This window comes from Nerophis ophidion, linkage group LG19 (assembly GCF_033978795.1).
Source record: "Nerophis ophidion isolate RoL-2023_Sa linkage group LG19, RoL_Noph_v1.0, whole genome shotgun sequence".
NCBI lineage: Eukaryota > Metazoa > Chordata > Actinopteri > Syngnathiformes > Syngnathidae > Nerophis > Nerophis ophidion.
The window spans coordinates 13,919,119-13,946,721 of record NC_084629.1 but is presented as its reverse complement, the minus strand read 5'-3'; the positions used below and the strand labels follow the sequence as shown (position 1 = coordinate 13,946,721).

Genomic DNA, 27,603 nt, shown 5'->3' with positions numbered 1-27,603 from the left:
ACCCGCTCCACATCCATTGCTTTCCTCCTCTTCAAGGTTCTCATAGTCATCATTGTCACCGACATCCCACTGTGTGAGTTTTCCTTGCCCTTATGTGGGCCTACCGAGGATGTCGTAGTGGTTCGTGTTGTGGTTTGTGCAGCCCTTTGAGACACTAGTGATTTAGGGCTATATAAGTAAACATTGATTGATTGATTGATTACTGTATGTAAAATCTGCACTACTACCACATATTTTCGACTATCTTTCAATCTAGTTCCCTTTACATTATTTCCTATGGGAAAATTGGTTTGAAATCTGAACAAATTGGAGGTTGACCAGCATCACGTGAGCCACGTAAAAGTGTTTTGTTTTCTATTTGCTCGAAAATCTCTTTTTTACACCACGAGGAGGCGCCAAATGCCAACTGGAGCTGTCCATGGTGCCGAAAAAGGCTGCCACAGTTAGCACATTGTGAAGATACATGAGAATTAGTATTTAATGTGTACAGTTGATTTGAGCAGTAGAACATAGACCAAGGTACATACAATAAATTGAAAAGAGGTTTTAAAAGTATGCAGTATGAAAGCTAAACCAACATGCATGGCCAAGGTACGTCACTGGTAGAGGAGGTAGCCCTGGATAGTACGTGGGAGGATGAGGCTGGAAGCTCTGTGGAGGCGACTCCTGCCCAAACTTCTCCGAATAGAGCAGCGACAGAGCTGAGAGAGCGAGCCAGGACCTGCACAGGTGTTGTAGAGAGAAAATATAATTTCTACAGCTTCATGAAATTTTATTTTTTTATTAAGTTATGCATGTGTTACGATCTCACCTCTGCTTTGAAGTGTAGCTCTCACTCTGCTGTTTGGTGCTGCCACATCTAGCGGGGTCTTGCCTTCAGTGTTCACGCAGCAGCGATCAGCACCAAAGTCCAAGAGAAAGTCCACGACTGTGGCCCCACCCCCTCTGACTGCGGCGTGCAACGGACTGTCTTGTCCGCACCCAAGTCGAACGTCTGCTCCTAACGTGAACGCAATCACATTGGAAAAATCGTACCCGACAACCATTACAGTAAAAAGAAACTGGCCTTTTTTAGGCCTTTTGCATATCATTCACAGTCATTATGAGTTACAAGAACACAAATGTACTTTTTTAGGATTCTAAAAATTATTAAAACGCTTGCAAGATGTAGCCTTCAAAACTAACTGACTGCCAGTGTATATATATATATATATATATATATATATATATATATATATATATATATATATATATATATATATATACATTTATATATATATACACATTTATATATGTATGTGTGGGAAGAATCACTGGTGGCGACTTGTCCAGGGTGTACCCTGCCTTCCACCCGATTGTAGCTTAGATAGGCGCCAGCGCCCCCCGCGACCCCAAAAGGGAATAAGCGGTAGAAAATGGATGGATGGATGGATGGATATATATATATGTATGTACATAAATACACACACATATATATACACACACACACATATATATATATATATATATATATATATATACAAACCCTGTTTCCATATGAGTTGGGAAATTATGTTAGATGTAAATATAAACGGAATACAATGATTTGCAAATCCTTTTCAACCCATATTCAATTGAATGCACTACAATGATAGGATATTTGATGTTCAAACTCATATACTTTATTTTTTTTTTGCAAATAATAATTAACTTAGAATTTCATGGCTGCAACACGTGCCAAAGTAGTTGGGAAAGGGCATGTTCACCACTGTGTTACATCACCCTTTCTTTTAGCAACACTCAATAAATGTTTGGGAACTGAGGAAACTAATTGTTGAAGCTTTGAAAGTAGAATTCTTTCCCATTCTTGTTTTAGGTAGAGCTTCAGTCATTCAACAGTCCAGGGTCTCCGCTGTTGTATTTTACGCTTCATAATGCGCCACACATTTTCGATGGGAGACAGGTCTGGACTGCAGGCGGACCAGGAAAGTACCCGCACTCTTTTGCTACGAAGCCACGCTGTTGTAACACGTGGCTTGGCATTGTCTTGCTGAAATAAACAGGGGCGTCCATGATAACGTGGCTTGGATGACAACATACGTTGCCCCAAAACCTGTATGGGCTTTTCAGCATTAATGGTGCCTTCACAGATGTGTAAGTTACCCATGCCTTGGGCACTAATACACCCCAATACCATCACAGATGCTGGCTTTTGAACTTTACGCCTATAACAATCCGGATGGTTATTTTCCTCTTTGTTCCGGAGGACACCACATCCATAGTTTCCAAATATAATTTGAAATGTGGACTCGTCAGACCACAGAACACTTTTCCACTTTGCATCAGTCCATCATAGATGATCTCGGGCCCAGCAAAGCCGTCGGTGTTTCTGGGTATTGTTGATAAATGGGTTTTGCTTTGCATAGTAGAGTTTTAACTTGCACTTACAGATGTAGCGACCAACTGTAGTTACTGACAGTGGTTTTATGAAGTGTTCCTGAGCCCATGTGGTGATATCCTTTACACGCTGATGTCGGTTTTTGATGTAGTACCACCTGAGGGATCAAAGGTCCGTAACATCATTGCTTATGTGCAGTGATTTCTCCAGATTCACTGAACCTTTTGATGATTTTACGGACCATAGATGGTAAAATCCCTAAATTCCTTGCAATAGCTAGTTGAGAAATTTTGTTCTAAAACTGTTGGACAATTTGCTTACGAAGTGGTGAACTTCGCCCCATCCTTGTTTGCGAATTACTTAGCATTTCATGGAAGTTGCTTTTATACCCAATCATGGCACCCACCTGTTACCAATTAGCCTGCACACCTGTGGGATGTTCCAAATAATTGTTTGATGAGCATTCCTCAACTGTATCAGTATTTATTGCCACCTTTCCCAACTTCTTTGTCACATGTCGCTGGCATCAAATTCTAAAGTTAATGATTATTTGCAAACAAATTTTTTTTTTATCAGTTTAAACATCAAATATGTTGTCTTTGTAGCATATTCAACTAAATATGGGTTGAAAATTATTTGCAAATCATTGTATTCCGTTCATATTTACATCTAACACAATTTCCTAACTCAAATGGAAACAGGGTTTTTATACACACACACATATATATATATATATATATATATACACATATATATACATATATATATACATGTATGTATGTATGTATGTATGTATACGCACACACACACGTATATGTATATATATATATATACACAGTATATACATGTGTATATAAATATGGGTATGGTATATATATATATATACATACATATATATATATATATACATACATATGTATATATATATACATGTGTGTGTACATATACATATATATTTATATATATATATATATATATATATATAAACACACATTTATATACGTATATAATTAAGAAAAAATAAGAGCTGTAGAAATTATTGGAAACTCAAGGCAGCCATGATATTATGTTCTTTACAAGTGTACTTTTGACCACAGAACATTCCTCCAGAAGAATTTATCTTTGTCCGTGTGATTTCAGATGAAGCAAAATTGAGCTGTTTGGCCACAATACCCATTAATATGTTTAGAGGGGAAAAGGTGAGACCTTTAATCCCAGGAACACCACGCCCGCCGTCAAGCATGGAATGGAACCGGTGCTTTAAATGGGACAATGAAAAAGGAGGATTACCTCCAAATTCTTCAGGACAACCTAAAATCATCAGGTTGGGTCTTAGGCGCAGTTGGGTGTTCCAACAGGACAATGACCACAAACGCACGTCAAAATTGGTAAAAGAATGGCTAAATCAGGCTAGAATTAAGGTTTTACAATAGCCTTACCAAAGTCCTGATTTAAATGTGTGGAAACTGCTGAAGAAACAAGTCCATGTCAGAAAACCAACACATTTAGCTGAACTGAACCAATTGTTTCAAGAGGAGTGGTCAAAAATTCAACCAGAAGCTTGTGGATGGCTACCAAAAGCGCCTTATTGCAGTGAAACTTGCCAAGGGCCATGAAACCAAATATTAACATTGCTGTATGTATACTTTTGACCCAGCAGATTTGGTCACATTTTCAGTAGACCCATAATTAATTCATAAAAGAACCAAACTTCATGAATGTTTTTTGTGACCAACAAGTATGTGCTCCAATCACTCTATCACCAAAAAATAAGAGTTGTAGAAATTATTGGAAACTCAATACAGCCATGACATTGTGTTCTTTACAAGTGTATGTAAACTTTAGCTCGCGACTGTTTGTGTATATATGTACACACATACATATATGTGTACACACGCACACATATTTATACACACACACATATTCTTCATATAAAATGTGGTACTGTATTTTCCAGACCGTAGGGCGCACCGGATTATAAGGCGCACTCCCGATGAATGGTCTATTTTTGATCTTTTTTCATATATTAGGCGTACCGGATTATAGGGCGCATTAAAGGAGTCATATAAATTTTTTTTTCTAAATTAAAAACACTTCTTTGTGGTCTACATAACATGTAATAGTTGCCTTATATTCTCCTATGCACTGTGTCGCAATGCACTGTTGAAGCTCAAAAGAGCATATTTTTTAAAATAAATTTAAAAAAACAGTTGTTAAAACTAGTTAAAACTAATGCTTTTTTTTGGTTTTTGTTTTTAAATCGAAAGCATATTAGTTATTTGCTTCTGGAGCTCACACAACTACGGGACTCAAATGTGATTCATTGAATAAAAGGTGTTCATTGGTGCATTTACACTAAGTCTGGTTTACAAAAACTGCAGCACTGCCACTATGTAGGTGGTAAATGATTTTATGAGTGCAACCGATTTAAAAAAATATAGTGCTGCGTTGTCATAAAATCTGTGAAAGGCTTTTGACATTGTCGACCACTCGGTCTTGTACCAGAGATTAAAGGATATTGAAATGTCTTCAAAAGCAGTCTAATGGTTTGGTAGTTGATCGTGTGTGTTTCACAGGGCTGTGCGATTTTGAGAAAAAACCCAATTGCGATTTTTCTCTCCAAAAGATTCAATTTGCAATTTTATATTCAATTCATATACATGAATAAAACTGCGAAAATAACAAGTGATGGAAAACATGCTACTGTCAATCAACATATTTCGGTCCCAAGGTGCCACACAATAGGTAAATCATTGCATCATCTGCTTCATCATTAGCAAGTGCCATAGAAAGCCTGCAATTTGCTTTTAGTGTTGGTCAGAAAAGTCTTTATTGATGAAGACTTGTACTCAATTCTGACAAAATTGAATAGATGTGCTTTTCAAAGTCAAGGAAGACATGGAATGTATGTCAGATAAATGACAAAATGATGGAAAACGGTTTCTAAACATCATATTGAGTGGCTTACAAAGAAACTGAAAGCAAGGTCAATAACCAACTAAAGTAAATAGGATGTCAAGAAATCCAGGCCTAATTACATTGCTTCCTCGATGGGTAGCAGACAAAATGTTACACTCGAGTAATGTGATGGATAGAATATAATGAAAAAAGAAGATTATAGATACCGGAGTGTAGTAGCACACGCACGCAGGATGCGGCGGAGGCCATACAGGCGGAATACAGAGGCGTCCCCATCGTGGGAATCTCCATGTCAATGTGCGCTCCGTAGGCCAGCAGCAGGTCCAAACACTCTGAATGATCTGATAAGACAAAAGTATTTGGACTCCAGTTTAAAAAAAGTGAAAGACTTTAAGATTTGGCTGCTTACAATCTCCTTACTAGGGGTGTAACAGTATTCCAGTATTTCGATTTCAAAGTCTTCACAATGACGCGTAACGGTATCAAACGAAAACTTGGTGGGTAGTTTTTGTCTTGTAATAAACTACATCTCCCAAAATTCTGTGCGCAGCGCAAAGCTGACAAGGTGGGGGGTGTGGAACGTAAGCAGGAACAGAAGAGTGATTCGTAGAGGATGAGAATAGTTTTTATGGACATTCCCCCCAAAAAATCATCAAAAGATCTATCCATAACTATTTCAGTCATGTTGCTAACAAAGACACAAAGAAACCTCTTTGATAATATCGTACTATGAGATTTTGATACCGTTAACATCAGTCCCTACTCCTTACCCTTCTTTGCCGCCTCGTGGACGGGGGACACAAGTTGGTGCGCGGGGTGGACTGAGGCGCCACGCTGCAGAATGAGCCGGACGCAGGCGGCACTACCGCTGCTGCATGAGTTGAAGAGAGGTGTGGCGCCGTCAGATGACACCTGGTGCACCTATGGGAGCAACACGGACATGATTGTACCAAAGGATGACTTTATGAGTCCTGAGGTGTTCTTACATTTGCACCGTGATCCAGCAAGTACTTTGCACAAGCGTAATGACCACCCAGGCAGGCCTCATGGAGAGGGGAGACCGCATTCATAGTGAGTGTGTTGACATGGACGCCCTGCAGAGAGAGGAAAAGGTAGCACTTCACTTAACTGTACTGTCAAAAATTGTTCCTAATAATTTAAACAACATACAGTGGGGCAAAAAAGTATTTAGTCAGCCACTGATTGTGCAAGTTCTCCCACTTAAAATGATGACAGAGGTCCGTAATTTTCATCATAGGAGACAGAATGTGAAAAAAAAAATCCAGGAATTCACATTGTAGGAATTTTAAAGAATGTATTTGTAAATTATGGTGGAAAATAAGTATTTGGTCAACCATTCAAATCTCTCACTGATGGAAGGAGGTTTTAGCTCAAAATCTCACGATACATGGCCCCATTCATTCTTTCCTGAACACATATCAATCGTCCTATCCCCTTAGCAGAAAAACAGCCCCAAAGCATGATGTTTCCACCCCCATGCTTCACAGTAGGTGTGGTGTTCTTGGGATGCAACTCAGTATTCTTCTTCCTCCAAACACGACGAGTTGAGTTTATACCAAAATGCATACATGGATGATACAGCATAGGATTGGGAGAATGTCATGTGGTCAGATGAAACCAAAATATAACTTTTTGGTACAAACACAACTCGTCGTGTCTGGAGGAACAAGAATACTGAGTTGCATCCCAAGAACATCATACCTACTGTGAAGCATGGGGGTGGAAACATCATGCTTTCGGGCTCTTTTTCTGCTAAGGGGACAGGACGATTGATCCGTGTTAAGAAAAGAATAAATGTGACCATGTATCATGCAATTTTGAGCCAAAACCTCCTTCCATCAGGGAGAGCTTTGAATGGTTGACCAAATGCTTATTTTCCACCATAATTTACAAATAAATTCTTTAAAATTCCTACAATGTGAATTCCTGGATTTTTTTCCCCACATTCTGTCTCTCACAGTTGAAGTGTACCTATGGTGAAAATTACAGACCTCTGTCATCATTTTAAGTGGGAGAACTTGCACAATTGGTGGCTGACTAAATACTTTTTGGCCCACTGTATGTGTATTGCCGCTGCAGACAATAACATGTGTACGGTGTTTCAACAATAAATGCAGGGTTATTGTCTGGGTTTTTCCTCATATATTAAAATTTTGGAATGGGTACCATATCTGATACTTCTTTGGCACTGATCAAATCCCGTCAGTCCTACGAGGACCAATTCACGTAAATCCAACGGTGCCATATTACGGTATCTGAGTCGCGCGTGCCATTATGCCCAATTGCCGACTCAGCCTGGAGTCACACTTTAGCACTTGCCAATCACTCCAGCAGCATTGAGAGCAGACTCAGCCACTTCAACCCTAGGTAATGCTGCAATTTTCAATGCCAACAAAGAAAACGCTCTAATGTAAGTAAGGTCTGGCTCCACTTTTCCAAAAAATGTGCTGGCTTGATGCTAATATACATTGGCTCTGTTATTGACATGCTACCGATTAGCATTAGCGGTTGTACATGGCGATTTCAACATCTTCAAATTTGTTATGAAAACTACAACTAAGATGCGCGTTACAATCAAACATTAACTATAAACTGCTGTCATCTAATGTCTTAGACTTGGCAACTTAATGTCATACTTGCAAATGATAATAAAACAAGATATAATAAATGGACAACAATTTTAATCTTCTAATTTTTTAAATATTGTAATAAAAAATTGATTTATAATCAAAAACATTATTTAAATTATTAACACACAAAAGTACCAAAAATCGGTACCGTTGAGTACCTGTATGGATTCCCCGGTAATTGCTACAGTATCTGTTCAAATGTGAACAGTACCCATCCCCAATTCCAATATGTAATGGGCAGAAAGTGTAGTGATTATGCTGGTCTATTACAGTTACATTTAGACAATGATATGCAAAGACAGCTAACCTGGGCTACAAGGGTCCTCAATTGGAGAAGTCTGCCGTGATAGGCCGCTTCATGCAGGGGACTTCGGTCCGACCAGGAGTCTTAAAAACAAAGAACCGAATTAGAAAGGGCTATAGCCCTCCATTGTTGTGTTAAGATGAGCTAATTTAAATACATGTTTTTCTAGATTTGAGGCTCACAGCTCCCCTTGAAAAGCCACATTTGAATAGAAATCAAGGCACACCAAAATGAGAGGCAATGATGCAATATCAGTCATTTAAAAAAGAAAATTCCAGAATTCTATGTAATAAAAAGAATAATAATTTCAACACTGATGAACCCATACATTGCATTCAATTTGGCTTCTTACTGGTATGTAGAACCATTGTTATTATCGCCCATTGGGGAATTAAAAACATATTTTTATAGTTTTATTTTACTGTATTTATAAATAATTATAATGTTTTTGTTGCTGTGCTACACAGACCCTGAATGTGTTCTTTTTCGAAAATATACCGGTATATTTTGGTTAATTTAATAAACTGGAGATAGATTCAATAAGGCCACAATGTATGGAAGTTAAAGTTAAAGTACCAATGATTGTCACACACACACACACTAAGTGTGGTGAAATTTGTCCTTTGAATTTGACCCATCCCCTTGATCACCCCCTGGGAAGTGAGGGGAGGGGTGAGCAGCAGCGGTGCCGCGCCCGGGAATAATTTATGGTGATTTAACCCCCAATTCCAACCCTTGATGCTGAGTGCCAAGCAGCGAGGCAATGGGTCCCATTTTTTTATATAGTCTTTGGTATGATTCAGCCGGGGTTTGAACTCCCAACCTACCGATCTCAGGGCGGACACTCTAACCACTAGGCCAGTGGTCCCCAACTTTTTTGTATCCGTGGACCGGTCAACGCTTAATAGTTTGTCCCGCGGCCTGGGAGGGATAATACCGTGGCCCGGTGGTTGGGGACCACTGAACTAGGCCACTGAGTAGGTCATACCGGTACTTGTTGCGGATTTACTGTAAAACTTTCAACAGCTTATTATTATATCTATCCAATCATCCATGTTCTACCACTTGTCCCATTTGGAACTTTGTAAAAATAAAGATACACATATGCTAAAAGAATTTATAAACACATAAACTTTAAACATGAACCAAATAAATCTGCCTAGCAGAGATGGGAATATTTGGGGCACCTCACTATTTGATCTGATTATTGGGGTGAAGATTTGATTCAAAATCGATTCTCGATTCAAAGTGCTTTTCGCAAAGTATTACTTGGTATAATAATTATAATGAAAACCTTTATTTGTAAATTATGGTGGAAAATAAGTATTTGGTCAACCATTCAAATCTCTCACTGATGGAAGGAGGTTTTAGCTCAAAATCTCACGATACATGGCCCCATTCATTCTTTCCTGAACACATATCAATCGTCCTATGGGGCGGTTTAGCTCGGTTGGTAGAGTGGCCGTGCCAGCAACCTGAGGGTTGCAGGTTCGATTCCCGCTTCCGCCATCCTAGTCACTGCCGTTGTGCCCTCGGGCAAGACACTTTACCCACCTGCTCCCGGTGCCACCCACACTGGTTTGAATGTAATTTAGATATTGGGTTTCACTATGTAAAGCGCTTTGAGTCACTAGAGAAAAAGCGCTATATAAATATAAAAATATAAATAAATAAAAAATATATAAAACAGGTTATAAAACCTCCTTTTGGTTGGGTATGATTATATAGGTGCAGCAAGTAAGCATAGAGATGGCCTTTTAAAAGTGTATTCTTTAAAATTAAATCTATTTTCGAAAATTAAGAATCAGTTTGGGATTGGAATAAATAAATGTCACAATTCAGATGGGAATCGATTTTTTGAGTACCCCTACTGCATTATTAAACTATTTAATTAAATTTCTTTGGAACATGTTAAAACTTCACAAGCATACAATTTGCTAGAGGTTATCAACCATCTTGAAGAAGTTGGATGAACCAGAGCTTGTCTGGTCCCACACCTGTACCATAAGCAGCAAAGAAAAAAAGAGAGCCGCAACTGAATTGAAGCAAATTTAGTAAGAATAGGTCAATGTGTGTGTACAAACTTACCAGCCATCAGAGAGTTGCACACTAGCCCGCCGTAGACGTGCAAAGGTCTCTGCCAATGCTGCAAGCATGGAGAAACTTCCGTCTGAATAGCCACCATGTTGACTTGTAACCCAACAGTAAACCTTTACACAACAGTATGGGTGGGACACACTAACCTGGAAGTCAGACCGTCTTCTCCCCTCTTATGTGGGTACTTAAGCACCTCCCTCATACGCCTCACGGCCTCGTCCAGAGTTATGCTCAATGTATAACAATGGTGTGTAAAAGTGGGCCATGCAGCCTTGAAAAGAGCTGCTAACAAGGACAAAAACAATTCTGAACAAACTTTCTTGAATACCACAAGACTAGTTTATTTCACAACATATTTTTCGTGTGTTTAAGTTGCAGACAAGGTAATCATGATATGCCGGCATCACTAGCCTTGAATACGCGGCACATTTTCATAGCTTGTTTTGTCTGCCACTGTTATCGTTCTCTTAGAAATTTGTTAAAGCAGACCAAGAGACGGAAGTTTGACAAATATCCAGATCAACTGAACTGAACTGAACTACCAGTCCTGAGAAAAAAAGGACTCATCATAAAAATTACATTACGAGGCACAGTAACTGGAGCTATTGGAGAAACACAAAACAATTGTATAATACTGAAACAACTAGTAAAGTAAAAAATGAGCCATCATTCCCAAACGAATACCCAATAAATCTATGAATGTAGTTAATTGATTTAAGAGTCAGTGCACAAAGTACATTTTGAAAAGCTGCGCAATGCATGACAAAAAACCTTTAAAAAAGTGACGAAATCTCAACAGTTTGCAGTTTTCCCAGAATAGAATCCTGAAAAGCACAGACCTATTCCAACGTCTCTGTATATCACAGCTTGTGCATAATTCTTACACATGTCCATGCTTTATAAGTTTTCATTCAAATCCGTCTGAGTCAAAGCCTGCTGAAGATGGAGAATAAATAAAAATATATTTTTCAATGGTTACAGTGGTTATATAAAGTGAATCCAACAATATTTTTGACTTATAAAAGAGAACATTATAAATAACTGTATACGTTTTTGCAATAAAACCCAACAACCTATAATCACCTATGCAATTCGACAAATCCGATCGGGCAGCAGTGTGCACAGTACGGCCTGGGGGCTATTTTGTGGTCTGCATAGTCGAAGCTTACAATTACTATCATAACAATTACAAACTGTACAACTTTTTCAATTTCCGACACAATAAAAACATTGACCTGATACGATATTAGCACCAATCATACATACTTTTATTTTGTAGTGGAATGTTAAAAAAAGTTTGATCAAGTGAAAATAGTCACACAGAACAACTACTGTATTACTATCGGACTGAAATTAACTTAAGCTGTCTTTAAATTGAAGTAGAGAGTGAATTGTTTTTTGGGACACCTAGTTGCATCATTAAGTTAAGCTTATGATGCAGTAAATTCAATGATGCGGACACATTTGTGACTGGTTACTTTCAAGTTTCTACTATCAGACTTTGTATACATACGTGATATGCAATTTTAATTATTTGATAATTGTGGTGCAATGTTGTTCAAATAACGACAACTACAGTTGGTGATGTATCTTTGCCTCGTTCCTGTGAGAATCCTGCATGTGATTGAGGCATTAAGGAGTGAGACTACCCAGGACTAGCTGCAGTGTGCTGTAACAACCACCAGGTAACATCTGTGAGCGGATGATACTATATTATCTCTTTCTCGTTTGTACTCATCAGGTCGGTAGAGCATTCTTTACGCATTTTTCACTCAAGCTTCAAGTGAGGGATGCAGAAAAGACTAACCCAGACTCGCTGTACATACAGTATGTCTAGCTTCTGAGCTATTGTGTGCTTAGCTGCTATGTAGCTGCTAGCTCCTAGTAGCTTACAGCCCACCATGTTTACCTTTTGTTAATTACTTCACTAAAATACAAGAAAAGTTCAAACTTTTGTGCTTATTGGTAGACATTTAGATGTTGACTGACAAAAACGGATGGATGGATGACCTAGTACTTTGAACAAGTAAACACACTGCAGGACTACTTTTATCAGCGCGCATACTGTAAATAGGAACATTTAGATCCCAACCTGTATATTACAATTCCTTATTTTATTGGTAGATATCAGAGCAATATTCGATATCAAAATCAGATTGTGACACCCCTACCTATAACACAAAGCTGAGATGTAGGCTGTTTTGTTCTTAATAATACTTAACTGGTCAACTCATACAGCGCATTGGTTTTTATCATATAATTAGGTAAATGAAAGGTAAGAATATCATGATTTTATTGTGGAAGCGGCTTTGTGGAGGAAAAACATTTGAACACCAATGGCTTAGGGTAAAATATATTGGCCCTTTTTGGGGGGGTTGGGGGATGTGTATAATAGGGGCTAACTTCTATAGATGCTTTTGTTTTCAGTGAGAGAATAAATATGGCATTTGTAAAAATGTGTGTCCACATTCTTTATCCACTGTCTGACAAATCCACCCTTTAGTTTAAGCTACAGGTTCATTGTGGGCAGTCCAGCTTACAAATAAATAAAACATAAAGCATTACATTTATATAGCACTTTTCTAGACACTCAAAGCGCTTCACATAGAACTGACAACCTATCATTCATTCACTCCACATTCAGAAAGTGATGGTGGTAAGTTACATTTGTAGTGCTGATCTGGTGATCTGGATGAGTTGAGGAGGATATACCGGCAGCTTAAAGTTTAGTTGCGAGAAGGAAAAGGTGCCTACTCCAGCAGAATAACATTCGGGATGTGTGGGCATGAAAACCGTGACAGGCTTCAATAACAACGCAAACTGCTGGATGGGGGTGTAAATAGAGCAAACCAGCTGAATCTGTTTTTCAATAAATTTAGCCCTTACTGGCCCTCCCCCCACTACTCCTGTCCTCACACCTCCCCTGACCATAAATCCACAAACACCTTCAATGTTGCCTGCCCTTGCTGTTTCTAATCCCCCCACTTCCAACCCCACTGAGAAAGCCAGCCCGGCGTGTCTGACACCTGGCCATGAGAGACGACAGCTGGAGAGCCCAAGCCAAGTCAGCAGGCCCTGACCGAGTCAACCCCTGGATCCTGAAGACTTGTGCTGCTCAGTTGACTGAGATCCTGCACCCCATCGTCAACCTGAGTCTGATGTTAGAACGGATACCAGCGCTATGGAAAACATCCTGCATTGTGCCGGTTCCCAGGAAGCCCATCCCATCGGGCTTGAATGACTTCAGACCGGTTGCCCTGACGTCTCACGTCATGAAGGTCCTCGGGAGACTTGTGCTGGCTCAGCTGAGACTCCTGGCAGCTCCTTCCCTGGACCCTCTACAGTTTGCGTATCAGCATCATGTAGGAGTGGATGATGCTGTTATCTACCAGCTGCATCCTTCTCACACTCATTTGGATGGTGGGAGGGGCACTGTAGGGATCATGTTCTTTAATTTTTCCAGTGCCTTTAACACCATCCAGCTAATTCTGATGAGTGACAAGTTGCTCAGGATGGGGGTCAGTTCATCCATTGTCTCCTGGACCAAATATTACTAGTCTGAGAGGCCCCAGTTTGTGCGACTGGGGACTCCCTGTCGGATATTGTGGTCAGTGGTGTAGGTGCCCCACAGGGGACTGTCCTGTCTCCTTTCCTGTTCACCCTGTACACCCCAGACTTCCAGAATAGTTCAAGGTCTCTGATGACTCTGTTGTGGTCGGGTGTATTGGAGAGGTACAGGAATTGAAGTACAGGACACAGATCGCTGACTTTGTGGAATGGTCTAAGGCTCCTTAATGCTTCAAGAAAAAAATTACCCTTGTGGAGCTCATCAACAGCCAGGGCCGGAAGGTGGCAGTAGTGAGGCAGTACAAGTACCTGGGAGTCCACTTTAACATAGACTGGACTGGAAGGACAACAGCAAAGTTGCATACAAGAAGGGCATGACCAGATTTTTTTTCCTGAGGAAGCTTAGGTCCTTTAATGTATGCAGCATGCTGTTGGAGATCTTTTTTGAGTCTGTTGTTACCAGTGCCCTGTACTTTGCAGTGGTTTGTTGGGGGAGCAGCACCAGCAAAAGGGACTTAAACCGGATTGACAAACTGATCTGGAAAGCCAGCCAAACTATTGGCACGCAGTTGGAGGCCTTTGTGTCAGTGAGGGACAGGAGGACACTGGACAAACTGCTCGCCATCATGGACAATCCAGCCCACCCAGCAGACAATAAATAAATACGGTAAATAAAAAAATATATAAATATAAAAATGTATAAAGTACATTTTTTGTCTACTTTATACCTGCATTGTTTTTTCCATCCTTTGTAACTGAGCTACTGTGTGGTACAATTTCCCTTGTGGATTAATAAAGTTTGTATAAGTCTAAGCAGCCACAGCTAACCTGGGGTTGACCGAGAGACGCGTGGCTGCCAATTTGCCCTCACAACATTCATTCACATTCAAACAATGGAGTGAGCAGCACTGTGAGAAGGGCGGGTTAAGTGTCTCGCACAAGCACACAATGGCGGCAGATGGAATCGAACCAGGAACCCTCAAGTTGCTGGGGGGCCGCTCAACCATCTGAGCCACGCCATACTGCCCATAACCACAATAAAAGTGTTAAACTTCCTTCAACTTACTACACCAAAAATATTGAACACGCAGCCCTTTCTCACCGGTTCCCTTCAAAAGTTTTTGCAATAAAAAAGTCACTAGTGTTTGTCCGTGTGCATCATGCAAGATGCTGCTTCCGCTTACTTGAGGTCACTTTTACATTGAGATTCGCCTTTACTCTTCTTGCTTGGTTCTTGCTTCCACAGTCCCAGAGGACCGGTGGCGTCCACAGATAAATCAATGACCCGATCGGGCACCAGCCATTGGAGGAGCAACAGGAACAAGAAGTCCAGAACCGCCACAAAGGCAAAGAGGGAGCCAGCCACCGGTCCGCAGTGGGATCTCAGCCTATGAAGGCGTCTGTCCAGGGGAAGCACCTCCTCTCCGCACACTCTATCATAAACCTAACGGAGAACATTACTTGTTACTTCATTTCCCTAAAGTTGTTTACCTTTAACCAACATTTTTGGTGAGGAAACCACGTCTCTAAAAACCATAGACATTTCTGATCTTATATCAGCAAATCCTGTGAGAAAGTCAAAATGAAAACATTGCTTTTCATTAGCTTTTAGGCCAGACATATTCTTGTTTCAACAAAGAGTTAAGAACATTAGAAGTGAAACAGACACAGGAAGTTTAATAAAGTGGACTTACAATTAAAGCAGTCATCACTTGTTATCAAAGGTAAAGTTGCGCTGTATTTATGTTTTATAGTGGTTTGTTTCTTTTTAGACATGCATAACAAGAATTGTAAAAAAATTAGATGCATAAGGCACCTCTACAATGTGACTTACATTCATAGGGATTCATTAGGGATGGAGATACGGCCAAAAATCTATATTGCGATATAGACTGTGATGTACCTTCCTACTATTATATACATCACAGTATATCATTTGGTATGTAATAACAATAATAACAGGTTATAAAGGCTCCCAATTTGGCTGCTGATATATGCGATAAGATATATTGGTTAATTTCCAATTGTATTATTTTGTCACAACTATATTTATTCTATTTGCTAATTTACTGTTAATATCTGCCTACTTTGTTTTATAACATGGTTCTATCTAAACTTCTGTAAAATATAATAAAAGCACTTATTCTTCAGTTTTTTGATACTTCACATTTTGGGATATTCTACTAATTTGGGTATCGAACCAAAACTAAGTAGTTATGAGGGCATAGACAAAAACACAGGACAACGATGTAAGAATATCAATTATATATTGAAATGATGTACTACTGTTGGCTCTGATTTAATTAATTTGGCTGCTACCCTTAAAGCCCTCCTGTGTCCAGAGCCTTAGTTCCTGAGTTTGTAAACATAAAAAAAAAAAAAAAAAAGACAATATATTTTTTCATAATAAAATAAAAAATAGATCTTATGATGTTTGTCTGTGTCTAGTATTTGCTTTGATCCGCCCACCTTTGTTTACATTCAAGAGTTTAAGCTTCCGGGTATCATATCCTTCTATTGTGTGTTGTGTAGCATTTTTTGCCAGTGATAATGTTACCTGTAAGAAACGTTTATTTGCTGGCATGGAGGCGCGGATTACTGACTCAAAAGTTGCTCTGCATTGTGGAGGGACATTAGCCACTCGTGATAATTTTACAGTGCGTAGAGCACGCGTTTATTTGCTTGTTGCTGTCAAATTTCCGGTACACAGCTCAAATGTGTCAATATGCGTTATCACGATAAATGGATAGTATTAAAAGCTCTATTGTCTGCCAAATGTATACGATATATCGTCTATATTGCGCAACTCTACTGCATATTATACATTGGTTCTTTGATCAGACTATTTTTATGCCTTACTAAGATTTTACACTTGTGACAATTAAGAATGATAAGCAATGAGTTGCATAAGGCGCATCTACAATGTGACTCACCTTCATAAAATACAGTACATATTGAGAATACATTTCAGACAGTTGCTTTAATGTCTTGCTTATGTCTTACCCTGGAAAACATTATTTCTAGTTATATTACTTTGAACAGAGAAAATGGTTTCAAAATCCCTGTCGTGCAAGATTAGACTTAATTTGGGACAATCAACACTAGAGGGTGATGCGTCTCAACAAGTTGTGGTGCTGCCGAACCCACCTTTTCAGTCCTCTCAGCCACATTTTTCCAGGTGTAGAGGTTCTGCACCCGTGCGTGGATGGAGGTGGGACAGGCAACTGACCCGGAACGCTGCCTTGCAATGACTTTCTCCAAACCGGCACACAGCGAGCGCACAGTTGGCTCACAAAGTATGATCAAGTCCTCGGGTAGCACCTCTGGGATGCCCCCTACACGAGTGCTGACCACCTTACGGGCAAAAAACAAACATGCAGTAAATAAAACTGAAAGATTTGGATAGTTTTCCTATTTTCATGTGAAAGTAATATGGTTGGTAAAATGGCTTAATGCAGCAAACCTGCAGTCCACAACTTGCTCCCTCCACTATGGCCATGCAGAAAGCTTCAGTTAATGACGTGTTGAGAAAGATGTGGCCCTGGACCATAACTTCTCTGACGTCTTTGTGCTCCAGAGCCCCCAACAGGCGCACCCTGCCAATAAAACAGTTCAGTCAAAGTTTTTTAAATGTGATAAACCTCTCATACAGGAGCACTTGCCTGAGATTATTACACTATTATATGAACAAAAGTATTGAAACACATGTCCGTGTAAAATAGATTCTCAGTCATCCTGGTCATGGTAATCTGCAAAGATTGAACAGAGGCAACTGGACGCTTCCTGTTTGTTGAAGACGTTTTACTTTTAATCAAAGTCTTCTCTGGTTCTTTGTTTTTTTTTAGCTGTGGAGCAGGGTAAATATTGTTGACTAAAAATTTTTGTCTTTGTTATCGTCAACAACCTATTTTCCTCTAACTAAAATAGGACGATAACTAATAAAAACAAATGCACTTTGACTACAAAAACGAGACAAAAATGTTGACATACATGAAATCAATCATATTTAATTTCGTCTCTAGGCAGGTGGGATAAGTTAATAATATATCAAATCACAGTTGTATTTGGGAGCGGGGTGGGGGTACATCATAGACGGATCCAATCAGAATTACAGTCTTTGTAAGGCACAGCGTTTTGATGTTTCACTGGGAAAACTAGACTGTATAGTTACATAAGGAAATAAAATATATCTTCTACACTGGCTGGAAGAAAGAGTTAAGAAGAGATAAAGAGGCACTTTACCGTTGTCATAGTAGACAACAATACATTTTGTAAACCCTTATGTTATTTCCAGAAAAAATACAACTGACTTGAAGTAGGGCTGGGCGATATATCGATACACGTGATATATCGCGGGTTTGTCTCTGTGCGATATAGAAAATGACTATATCATGATATTCGAGTATACGTTCTCACGCAGTTGCTTTTAGCTGCGGGCATTACACTACAGGCTCTTCCCACTCCTTCTTGTGTCTCCTTATCAAAACTTACACGTCACGTCATACGTCGCATACGTATACGCCCTCACGAAGCAGAGAGATAGCAGACTGGGTAAAATTAGCTGTGATGCTAACGAAGCCATGCGAGTGGTAATATGACAGAAAGAAGATGCGAATGAAGGAAAAATTAATTCCCAAAAAAACAGCAGGGGCTCCATTGTCTGGCGGTGGTTCGGCTTCAAGCGGGAAGATGTCAAATAGACAACTTTAATTTGTCAAGTGTGGGGCACAGGCATTGCTACCAAAAGTAGCATTAATGCTAATATGTAGCATCATTTAAAAAGTCACCTGCTAATAACTTTAATAAATACAGTTTTGGTCAATTGACTTAGTTGTGATTTCCTTCTCTGCATGAAAGTTTAAAATGAGCATATATTAATGCGGTATGAACAAGAATGTTTTAATGTAGACACATAGAATCATCATACTGCTGTGATTATATGTTTTAAGTTTTAAATCAAAGCTAAGGCAAAATATCGAGATATATATTGTGTATCGCGATATGGCCTAACAATATCGAGATATTAAAAAAAGGCCATATCGCCCAGCCGTAACTTGAAGCGCCATCTGCAGGCTAATCATCCGGACATCTAGGCAACAGTAAGTAGGCCGAAGCTAATATTCTAAATGACTCATACTGTATTGAATTACTGTTACTATTAAAGACGGTAGAGCAGGAGCGAAACCGCTTACTTACTTTACTAGTACTTGAGTAAAAAGCCATGGGTGAGCTTGCCCGCCAATTTAATAAGCAATTTACCTGTACAACCTTACTTAACCCTTGATAAAAGTGGTTTCAAGATAACTTCTAATAAGCATCATTTATATTTTACTCAACAAAATTTACTGAAATTTTAGTTGATTAAATTGTTAAGGATTTTAGTTGACAAAACTAAATCAATTTAGATGACTGAAATATGACAAACTAAAACATATTTTTGTCAAAAGACAATGAATAAAACTAAATTAAAAATGGCTGTCAAACTCAACATTGGTGTGGAGTTGACATAATACAGTACATGGTGGGTGTGTTTCATGGGGGTGGTCTCAATTGTTAGGAATTGACTGACGTCATGTCCGGCTCATGTTTCGCCCATTAAATATGTGTGGTGGTCAAGCTAGCTCTGTTCTCAATGGGTACTAGGCGCCATTCAGCCTTTCTCAAAGAAAAAAATGCCCTATGCTTGTGTTTTCGGCTGTACGGTCGTTCAAATTGCGAAAAGGATAAACATTTCTTCAAAGTTCCTTGAGAGGTAATAAAAAAGGGCCGAAGAGTGCAAAACTTTACGAAAGTACGAGAAACCCATGCAACTCATACTCCAGTCCAAGGGAGCAGGGTAAAAGAATGTATGAGTTTGCAGTGATCACTTTGTTAAAGGTTTGTTTGATATACTTTTAACATTTATTATTTTCCATTTAAGTATTATCTTGACATTATTTGTATTTCTTAAACACGTTTGCTACGAGTGTTTTGAAAAGCACCAACTCGGCGAGCCTAAAAGAAAGCAAATGTGAGCAAAACCTTAAAGGAGTTAAGTTTTTACCACAGGCAGCAATCATACATGCAGCTTTCAGCACATACACAATGTTGACATCTAGTTATATTTTGATAAGGATGGGGAAAACATGTGCACGTAAACAGCGCGTGAAACAGCAACAAACATCAGTAGATGCAAAGTTAAATCCTGAAATGCAAGTTTACCCGAGCAAAACTGATGCATGTTTACCCATGAAATCCTTGACACCAGTTTTCTTGACTTAGCCACACACAAATAAGTTGTACACCTCCATGCATTTTCAAGTTTTTATCTGTTTTGTTGAGTACAATGGCATCTGGAGCACAATACCATGAATTGATTAACATGGACCCCGACATAAACAAGTTGAAAAACTTATTTGGGTGTTAACAATTAGTGGTCAATTGTACGGAATATGTACTGAACTGTGCAATCTACTAATAAAGGTTTCAATCAATCAATCAAATAGTTTGATATGTCTGGGAAAGCAACCGACGTATGATCCTTGATATCACTTGACATTAAATATTCAGTTTGTTTTTAATTGAAATTTCTGACTTTGTAATGTCTTTTGTTTTGATGGTAGTGTTGGTATTTCTCAGAGAAACGATCAAATCTCGTTTAATACTGTAGCGCTAAAATTGACCAGTAGAGGGCGACAACGCTAATCGTGATAAGATTGTTGTGTAATTTCTATTTGCAAAAGTGTAGTTTATTGCGTGAATAAATTGACACTAAACTTATTTTATTTATGTAAAATATACATTATGTAAAATACACAATGGATTTTGTACTTTTGTTATGTTTATTTTAAGTTTATATTTTCAGTCTTACAAACCTAAATGAAGGAAGAAGTATAAATATATGAAATTAAGAAAGGAAAATAATTAAAATAGAAGGAAAATCAATTTTCAACAAAAACTAGAGCTCCCTTTTCTTCATGCTTTTAACTAGCTGCACACGCTGGAAACGAGTAGCGAGGGCAGAATAATGAATTTATTGAACGTGCAGTGTGAAAGTTGATATGTTTACTTTGCAATTAAGTAAACACAGTCTCAAAGAAATACAATCTGTGGAGGCATTTTTTGGTGAAACATCCAAATTACGATAACCGGACCCTGAGCCCTTGGGCACTTGAAACTGCGTAGTATGTAGTTGAATAGCCCTGTCCTAGGATGTGTAGTGTAGCATGTTTAGCTACCGCTTATTCCCTTTTGGGGTCGCTGGTGCCTATCTCAGCTACAGAAGGCGTGTTGCACCCTGGACAAGTCGCCACCTCAACGCAGGGCCAACACAGATAGACAGACAACATTCACACTCACATTCACACACTAGGGCCAATTTAGTGTTGCCAATCAACCTATCCCCAGGTGCATGTCTTTGGAAGTGGGAGGAAGCCGGAGTACCCGGATGGAACCCACGCAGTCACGGGAGGACATGCAAACTCCACACAGAAAGATCCCGAGCCCGGGATTGAACCTCGGACTACTTAGGACCTTTGAATATTGAGACAGACGCACTAACCCCTGACCCACCGTGCTGCCCTTGTCCAACGTCAACATGGTAAATATTTTGGAAATGTGTGTAGATTTCACTATACAGCGATTACCCCGTCACTATAGTTTCTAGTTTGCACAAACCCATCCATCCATCATCTTCCGCTTATCCGAGGTCGGGTCGCGGGGGCAACAGCCTAAGCAGGGAAACCCAGACTTCCCTCTCCCCAGCCACTTCGTCTAGCTCTTCCCGGGGGATCCCGAGGCGTTCCCAGGCCAGCCGGGAGACATGGTCTTCCCAACGTGTCCTGGGTCTTCCCCGTGGCCTCCTACCGGTTGGACGTGCCCTAAACACCTCCCTAGGGAGGCGTTCGGGTGGCATCCTGACCAGATGCCCGAACCACCTCATCTGGCTCCTCTCGATGTGAAGGAGCAGCGGCTTTACTTTGAGTTCCTCCCGGATGGTAGAGCTTCTCACCCTATCTCTAAGGGAGAGCCCCGCCACACGGCGGAGGAAACTCATTTCGGCCGCTTGTACCCGTGATCTTATCCTTTCGGTCATGACCCAAAGCTCATGACCATAGGTGAGGATGGGAACGTAGATCGACCGGTAAATTGAGAGCTTTGCCTTCAGGCTCAGCTCCTTCTTCACCACAACGGACCGGTACAACATCCGCATTACTGAAGACGCCGCACCGATCCGCCTGTCGATCTCACGATCCACTCTTCCCTCACAAACCCAGAAACAAATAATGTAGTTCAATGTTAACAGGGTAAATATTTTTTAAATGTGTGTATATTTTACTATACTGCAATTACCCTCTTTGTTTACACTTATGGCAGTTAAGAATGTTACATATCTGAGTTAAAACATTGCCTGTAGTTATAAAAGGGTTAATGATGGTAACAGTTTGATACAAGAGCATTTTATTTCTAGTTAAAGCATTGCCTATGGGGAAATTTGGTCTGTCATATTTACCGGTCATGAAGCTGGTATTTCTCTCTCACTTCCTCCAGCACGATTCTCTTTGGTCCTTCCCCACCAATGAGGAAATGAAGATCCGGATGTTTGAGACAGAGCTCTGGGATGATACCACCAAGAAGATCAATTCCTGTAAAGATGAAATAAAAATATATTAACTGCTGCAGGTGTCTGCTGGTCTTACATTTGCTATTTGAGTATAAATCATGGTTCTATGGTTCAGACGGCAAACACAGAGTCTATGTTCCGTTTGAGGTTTCTTCCCAAAAAAAGAAAAAATAGTTTCTCCATGCCTCTGTTACCGAAGTGATTTTTCATGTTGGGTTTGTGAAGACTGATCAATGTAGAAAGTGCCTGGAGGTGTATGAATTGTGAACTGTAATAATGTACGTTGACTTAAAGGGGACCTACTATGGAAAAAGGATCTTTTCTTATCTATTGGTACCTATTTTTGTGTCTTTGGTATCTACATAAATCCAGAACATTTAAATCAAACCATAGAGGCATGGCGGCGATATTTATAACACAGGGCTGTACGCTTAGCTTTTTAACTAGTAGCACCGGTGCTACTAATTGGGGGAAAAAAATTGTAGCACAGCACAGAAAAATTTTACCGGAAACCAATTAAACATTGATCCGTGAAATACTAAGTTGGACTTAGTCGTGAATCGTTAAGTAACGTCGTTCATTTGTAATAACGAACGCTGTGCTGCTGTGATTGTGACACGAATGAGAAAAAGGATACGTTTGTTTGCACTTTGCAGTTATTATTAGTCTCATCTACAACTTCATACTATATTACCTTAATGAACCACTTATTTAGGGACTCTATGAAAACTCTTTCCTATCTCTCTATTTGAACGACTGGAACACCTAAGAACAGAACAGCAATACGGCATTTTCTGCTCAAACTCTGCTCCCACTCTCACTTGTTTTAATGCTACGCTCAAGCTGCTTGACCATTGTGTGAATTAACCCGCGAAGACGAAAAACATACATGACGTCATATGCAACCCACTTATTATGGGGACAGCGTCGCTCAGTTGGTAGAGCGGCCTGATGGGTCGTGTTTAGTTCCCGCCATCAGTGTGTAAATGTGGAAATAGTGTCAAAGCACTTTGACTACCTCGAAGGTAGAAAAGCGCCCAACAAGTATAACCCATTAGGACAAAACAAAGTCTTTCAACGTTAGTCTACAGTGCATGACAATATGTGTGCATGGTTATGGTCATATGAAAAAAAAACTGGATTTATTCTATATTTTGTACAACTACACTGTGTGCACAATAATTGTCATCCACGCCACTGTCTCGTTTAAATACAGCAACCAGTATTATAAAACTAACGATGTATATGTCTTACATAGCTGTCTTTCTTTGTGCGTTAGCTCAAAAAATTACAAATCTGCCCTTTTGGGTTGTCAAAATGTGCAATTAAAAGCTGAACATCGATTATTGGCAATTAAGCTAGGCTCAGCTGATCACGGAATTGTGGTCTTCTACCAAAGCAATTTGTTTTTAAAGAAGAACAGCAGTTTTTAAAAATGTTGCCTCTTGTTCAGAATCATTATGAGAGACATGACGATAGAGGTCCCCTATTCAGCCCATAAAACCCCCCCAAAAAACACCCAAAAAGCGCCAACAATACGCCATTTACATTTTGTGACTTGAATATTGACCAAGTATTAGTGATATTGTTATTACAAGCGGTAACGCAGAAAAACTATTTATAGCAACGCCATTATCACGAGCTTGTGTGCCAATGATGGACTGATCAGCTGCTTTCTCGTTTCCATGCTTGTCAAACTTTAATGTAAATGATAAATCATGCCTCTCTCCCAGATAGTAGGAGGAGGAGGACGTATTCCGACAAGTTGGTAAACTTTGACAGCTGATAAAGACCCAGAAATGGCGAGAAAGACACTGAAAAACACTTGGTTACACCCCTATTTCCTTGGCGAGGATTAGGACATATTTTTTTTATCTAAATGGGAATATATAAACATCCTAGATCTCAGCATTCTAATGACAGCAGTGAGATTTTGTATGTTTGTTAGCTCTCATAAAGTCTGCAGTGAGCAGTAATAAGCGATGTAGTAGAAAAAAAAATGTTGTGATGCCTTTTTTGAATTAATGCGTCGCGTATGCTAAAGTGAGCAAAATACGTAAATATTAAATGTTATTGTAAATACCCTTTCTGCTTTTCCACTAGCCCCTCTCTCACATGTAACTGTGATAGGATATTTTGTTCCACCCACTTAGACAAAAAAGAAATATGATTGGATTTTTTCACTCTCAACAATCTCATCTCGTTTTAATTTGTTGACTAAATTGTCCATTAATTTCATAATTATTTTAGTCATCGTACTTTTTCATTTTTTATGGTCTAAATTTTGTCAAGAGAAAATAGCTTGTGGACGTTAACAAAGACAAAGATTTTTCGTCAACAAAATTAACACCGATTTCACAGACCAGTTCCTCCAACTGAGACGTTATTTTGTCCGTGTTTGACGACTTTAAAAGTGTGAGCTATGAGTGGCGCCACCTTCTGTGCATAGAGGAGGAAGGACACACAGCGCTGCAGTAATCAGTGACACTCCCGCATCAATCACTTGTCCATTTGGTTATAATTATGGTTTAAATTTATTTTCACAGCAAAATGCAAATTAAGTTTTCTGTATATCACTTGTCATCCATCCATCCATCATCTTCCGCTTATCCGAGGTCGGGTCGCGGGGGCAGCAGCCTAAGCAGGGAAGCCCAGACTTCCCTATCTCCAGCCACTTCGTCTAGCTCTTCCCGGGGGATCCCGAGGCGTTCCCAGGCCAGCCGGGAGACATAGTCTTTCCAACGGTTCCTGGGTCTTCCCCGTGGCCTCCTACCAGCTGGACGTGCCCTAAACACATCCCTAGGGAGGCGTTCGGGTGGCATCCTGACCAGATGCCCGAACCACCTCACCTGGCTCCTCTCGATGTGGAGGAGCAGCGGCTTTACGTTGAGCTCCTCCCGGATGGCTTATCACTTGTCAGTAGTGCGCAAATAATAAGCTATATATGTATATATATATATATATATATATATATCAATTCATACTGTAACGACCAGCTGGTGGTAAAGTTTTTTGTTTGTGTTTTCCCATGTTAGCAAACACACCGTCCGTGCCCGAAAGGTGATTGGCGGAGAATGAGGAAGTGTTCTTGTGTGTCAGGGGAAGCGCAGAGACCAAAGTGTTTGCATTGGAGGTAAAACCTGTTGGAATTGTGTCGTTTGTTATCGTAAAATTGGTAATAAAAGTTAAAAACAGCATTGGACACAGTGTGATTTCTTCTGGGGACGACAATATATTACATTACTTTAATTTATTTTCAAGTAAAAAAAAAAAACACGTTTATTTTTTAAGTGTTGTGGTAATGAAAATGCTGTGGTGACACGCCACATTCAATTACATTAGGGGGAATACCTGAGCGATGTCAGCGGATATCTCCATATATGGTAAAGTTTTACACAAAGCGCTTTGCGTGTGTCTGCCATTGTAGTCCGTAGTTAGTGGAATTGTTATTTTTCTCTATCTTCATGTTGTGGGCAGACTGGCTCGTACAAGCACATGCCTGCTGCGCTGCTGCCATTTTTAATACAAAGTAGCGTATAGTTTTATATTATATCTGTCAGTAGACTTGATATTGAAGCGCTAAAAACTACAAAATGCTGGATGGGGAGAAGACGCAGTTATAGTGACCGCCCACAAAACGGCGTATCCTGAAGAGATAGTTATAAAATGGTTTGTAAAACATAATTTATGCAACATTTTGAACAAATAAACACTATTACATGTTATATAGACCACAAAGATGTGTTTTAAATGTAGAAAAAAATCATATGACCCCCTTTAAATTACCAAAAGCAATAACATTTTCCCAATATTACATCATTTCGTCATACCTTTGCGATAGACTAGACGGCTGATCACGACGATGGTGATCCTGTTGTCATGGCGGCGAGAGGGGTCGGGGATAAAGTCGCTGTGGTTTACTGCGTTGGGAATGACGGACACAATCTTCGGGTCAAGCGCCGCACGCAGCACGGTGTTCTCCTTGCTGGTGTAGGACACACATACAATGTGGTTGGTATCGCACAGCGACACCGTCAGGAGCTTGTTGGTTAGCACAGAGCTGATGTCAGCAAAGCCGAAAAGCGAATGGTCAGTGAACACCTATAAAACAAGTCAGAATTTAATATCCCTGGATATACACTGAAATCCGGTAATCCAAATTGGCCATTGAAGACCTGGAGTATAAATGCAGAATACGAGCCACATACCGTGTTAAGACCCATGGTCTTTGCATGAAACAAAGCATCGTGGCCCATAGCCGAAAACGAGCTGTGAGCGTGCACCAAAGTGATGCGCTCCCTGACAAACACACAGCGCAGAAGGGGGAGACTGTGGAAGAAAGTCGTGGTGGTGGACTGGTTGTACATCACCTGCAGGGGTAGGTAATAGACCTTCAGGCCATTGGTCAGGTACCTGATGCCCTTCCTGCAGCCATAGGCGTGCGTGACAACGACCACCTTGTGTCCCCTTTCAATAAGACACTGGGCAAGGAGGTAGATGTGACTCTCAACTCCTCCCATGTTGGGATAGAAGAAGTCAGACACCATGCAGATGTTGTGCTTCCTGACAGGGGGGTTGACTTCATTGACGGCATGGCTGGAAGCTGCTGCTGCCCTTCTTCTTCTTTTTTGGCTCATCTTGCATCACCAGTGCTAACAACACAACAAATGTGTTTAGAACAATTCTGTGTTGACATAAGTAGAATGTACACTATGTAGAACAACTGATGTTATGCTGAAATAGTACTCCAAGAATGATTCGTAGCTTGTTTGGATACACCCTTTAACATTAGCATAGAGCTAACTAATACTTTCATCTCTTTACTTCAAACTTGCCATACCGTTTCACTCGACAAAATACAGACAAATGCGTCCGTGGTGTACATTTTCTTTTTCATCGTGGGAAGCCCACCGCGCCACTCAGTTTGCCGCCTGTGCTCTACTTCCTGGATTGTGACGTCATATGATGAGGTATTATCGTAGAACCTCGTGTGCCACCTATTGCTGCATTTGAGAATTGCAGTGCAACGCCAACCATACATACAGATACAAATTTTTTTACACACAGCAGTGTTTTTCAATCTTTT

The 27,603-nt window shown here is 39.9% G+C and overlaps 2 protein-coding genes across 4 annotated transcripts; both read right to left on the bottom strand.

Moving 5' to 3' along the window:
• Nucleotides 1-470: 470 nt before the first annotated feature.
• Nucleotides 471-12,479, bottom strand: asb11 (ankyrin repeat and SOCS box containing 11). The gene is made up of 7 exons (XM_061879220.1): nucleotides 10,340-12,479; nucleotides 8,255-8,334; nucleotides 6,283-6,390; nucleotides 6,067-6,217; nucleotides 5,503-5,637; nucleotides 812-1,000; nucleotides 471-721 (listed from the first exon to the last, which is right to left on the bottom strand). The coding sequence occupies exons 1-7, from the start codon at nucleotides 10,434-10,436 to the stop codon at nucleotides 597-599; spliced, it is 885 nt and encodes a 294-aa protein (XP_061735204.1). The 5' UTR covers nucleotides 10,437-12,479; the 3' UTR covers nucleotides 471-596.
• Nucleotides 12,480-12,624: 145 nt separating this feature from the next.
• Nucleotides 12,625-27,513, bottom strand: piga (phosphatidylinositol glycan anchor biosynthesis, class A). Of its 3 annotated transcripts, XM_061879218.1 has the most exons (8): nucleotides 27,358-27,513; nucleotides 26,931-27,169; nucleotides 26,726-26,816; nucleotides 26,348-26,618; nucleotides 22,407-22,539; nucleotides 17,379-17,511; nucleotides 17,063-17,269; nucleotides 12,625-15,359 (listed from the first exon to the last, which is right to left on the bottom strand). In XM_061879218.1, exons 2-8 carry the CDS (start codon nucleotides 27,152-27,154, stop codon nucleotides 15,096-15,098), a joined length of 1,323 nt encoding a protein of 440 aa, XP_061735202.1. In that variant the 5' UTR covers nucleotides 27,155-27,169; nucleotides 27,358-27,513; the 3' UTR covers nucleotides 12,625-15,095. The 3 variants fall into 3 exon arrangements, with proteins under 3 accessions (XP_061735202.1, XP_061735200.1, XP_061735201.1); XM_061879216.1 differs by having other exon boundaries at nucleotides 26,726-27,169; XM_061879217.1 differs by having other exon boundaries at nucleotides 26,726-27,169; nucleotides 27,353-27,492.
• Nucleotides 27,514-27,603: the final 90 nt, after the last annotated feature.

What these genes read in the sequence shown, in the direction of transcription:
- piga (XM_061879216.1), bottom strand. Translation starts at nt 27,154, where the DNA reads ATGAGCCAAAAAAGAAGAAGAAGGGCAGCAGCAGCTTCCAGCCATGCC. An exon ending in AAATACCAGCTTCATGACCG is followed by an intron (nt 17,512 to 22,406) that starts GTAAATATGACA and finishes TTTTATTGGCAG; the next exon opens with GGTGCGCCTGTTGGGGGCTC. An exon ending in GAGCAAGTTGTGGACTGCAG is followed by an intron (nt 17,270 to 17,378) that starts GTTTGCTGCATT and finishes TTTGCCCGTAAG; the next exon opens with GTGGTCAGCACTCGTGTAGG.
- asb11 (XM_061879220.1), bottom strand. Translation starts at nt 10,436, where the DNA reads ATGGTGGCTATTCAGACGGAAGTTTCTCCATGCTTGCAGCATTGGCAG. An exon ending in GCGTGTGCTACTACACTCCG is followed by an intron (nt 1,001 to 5,502) that starts GTATCTATAATC and finishes CGTTCACGTTAG; the next exon opens with GAGCAGACGTTCGACTTGGG. An exon ending in AGCTACACTTCAAAGCAGAG is followed by an intron (nt 722 to 811) that starts GTGAGATCGTAA and finishes ACACCTGTGCAG; the next exon opens with GTCCTGGCTCGCTCTCTCAG.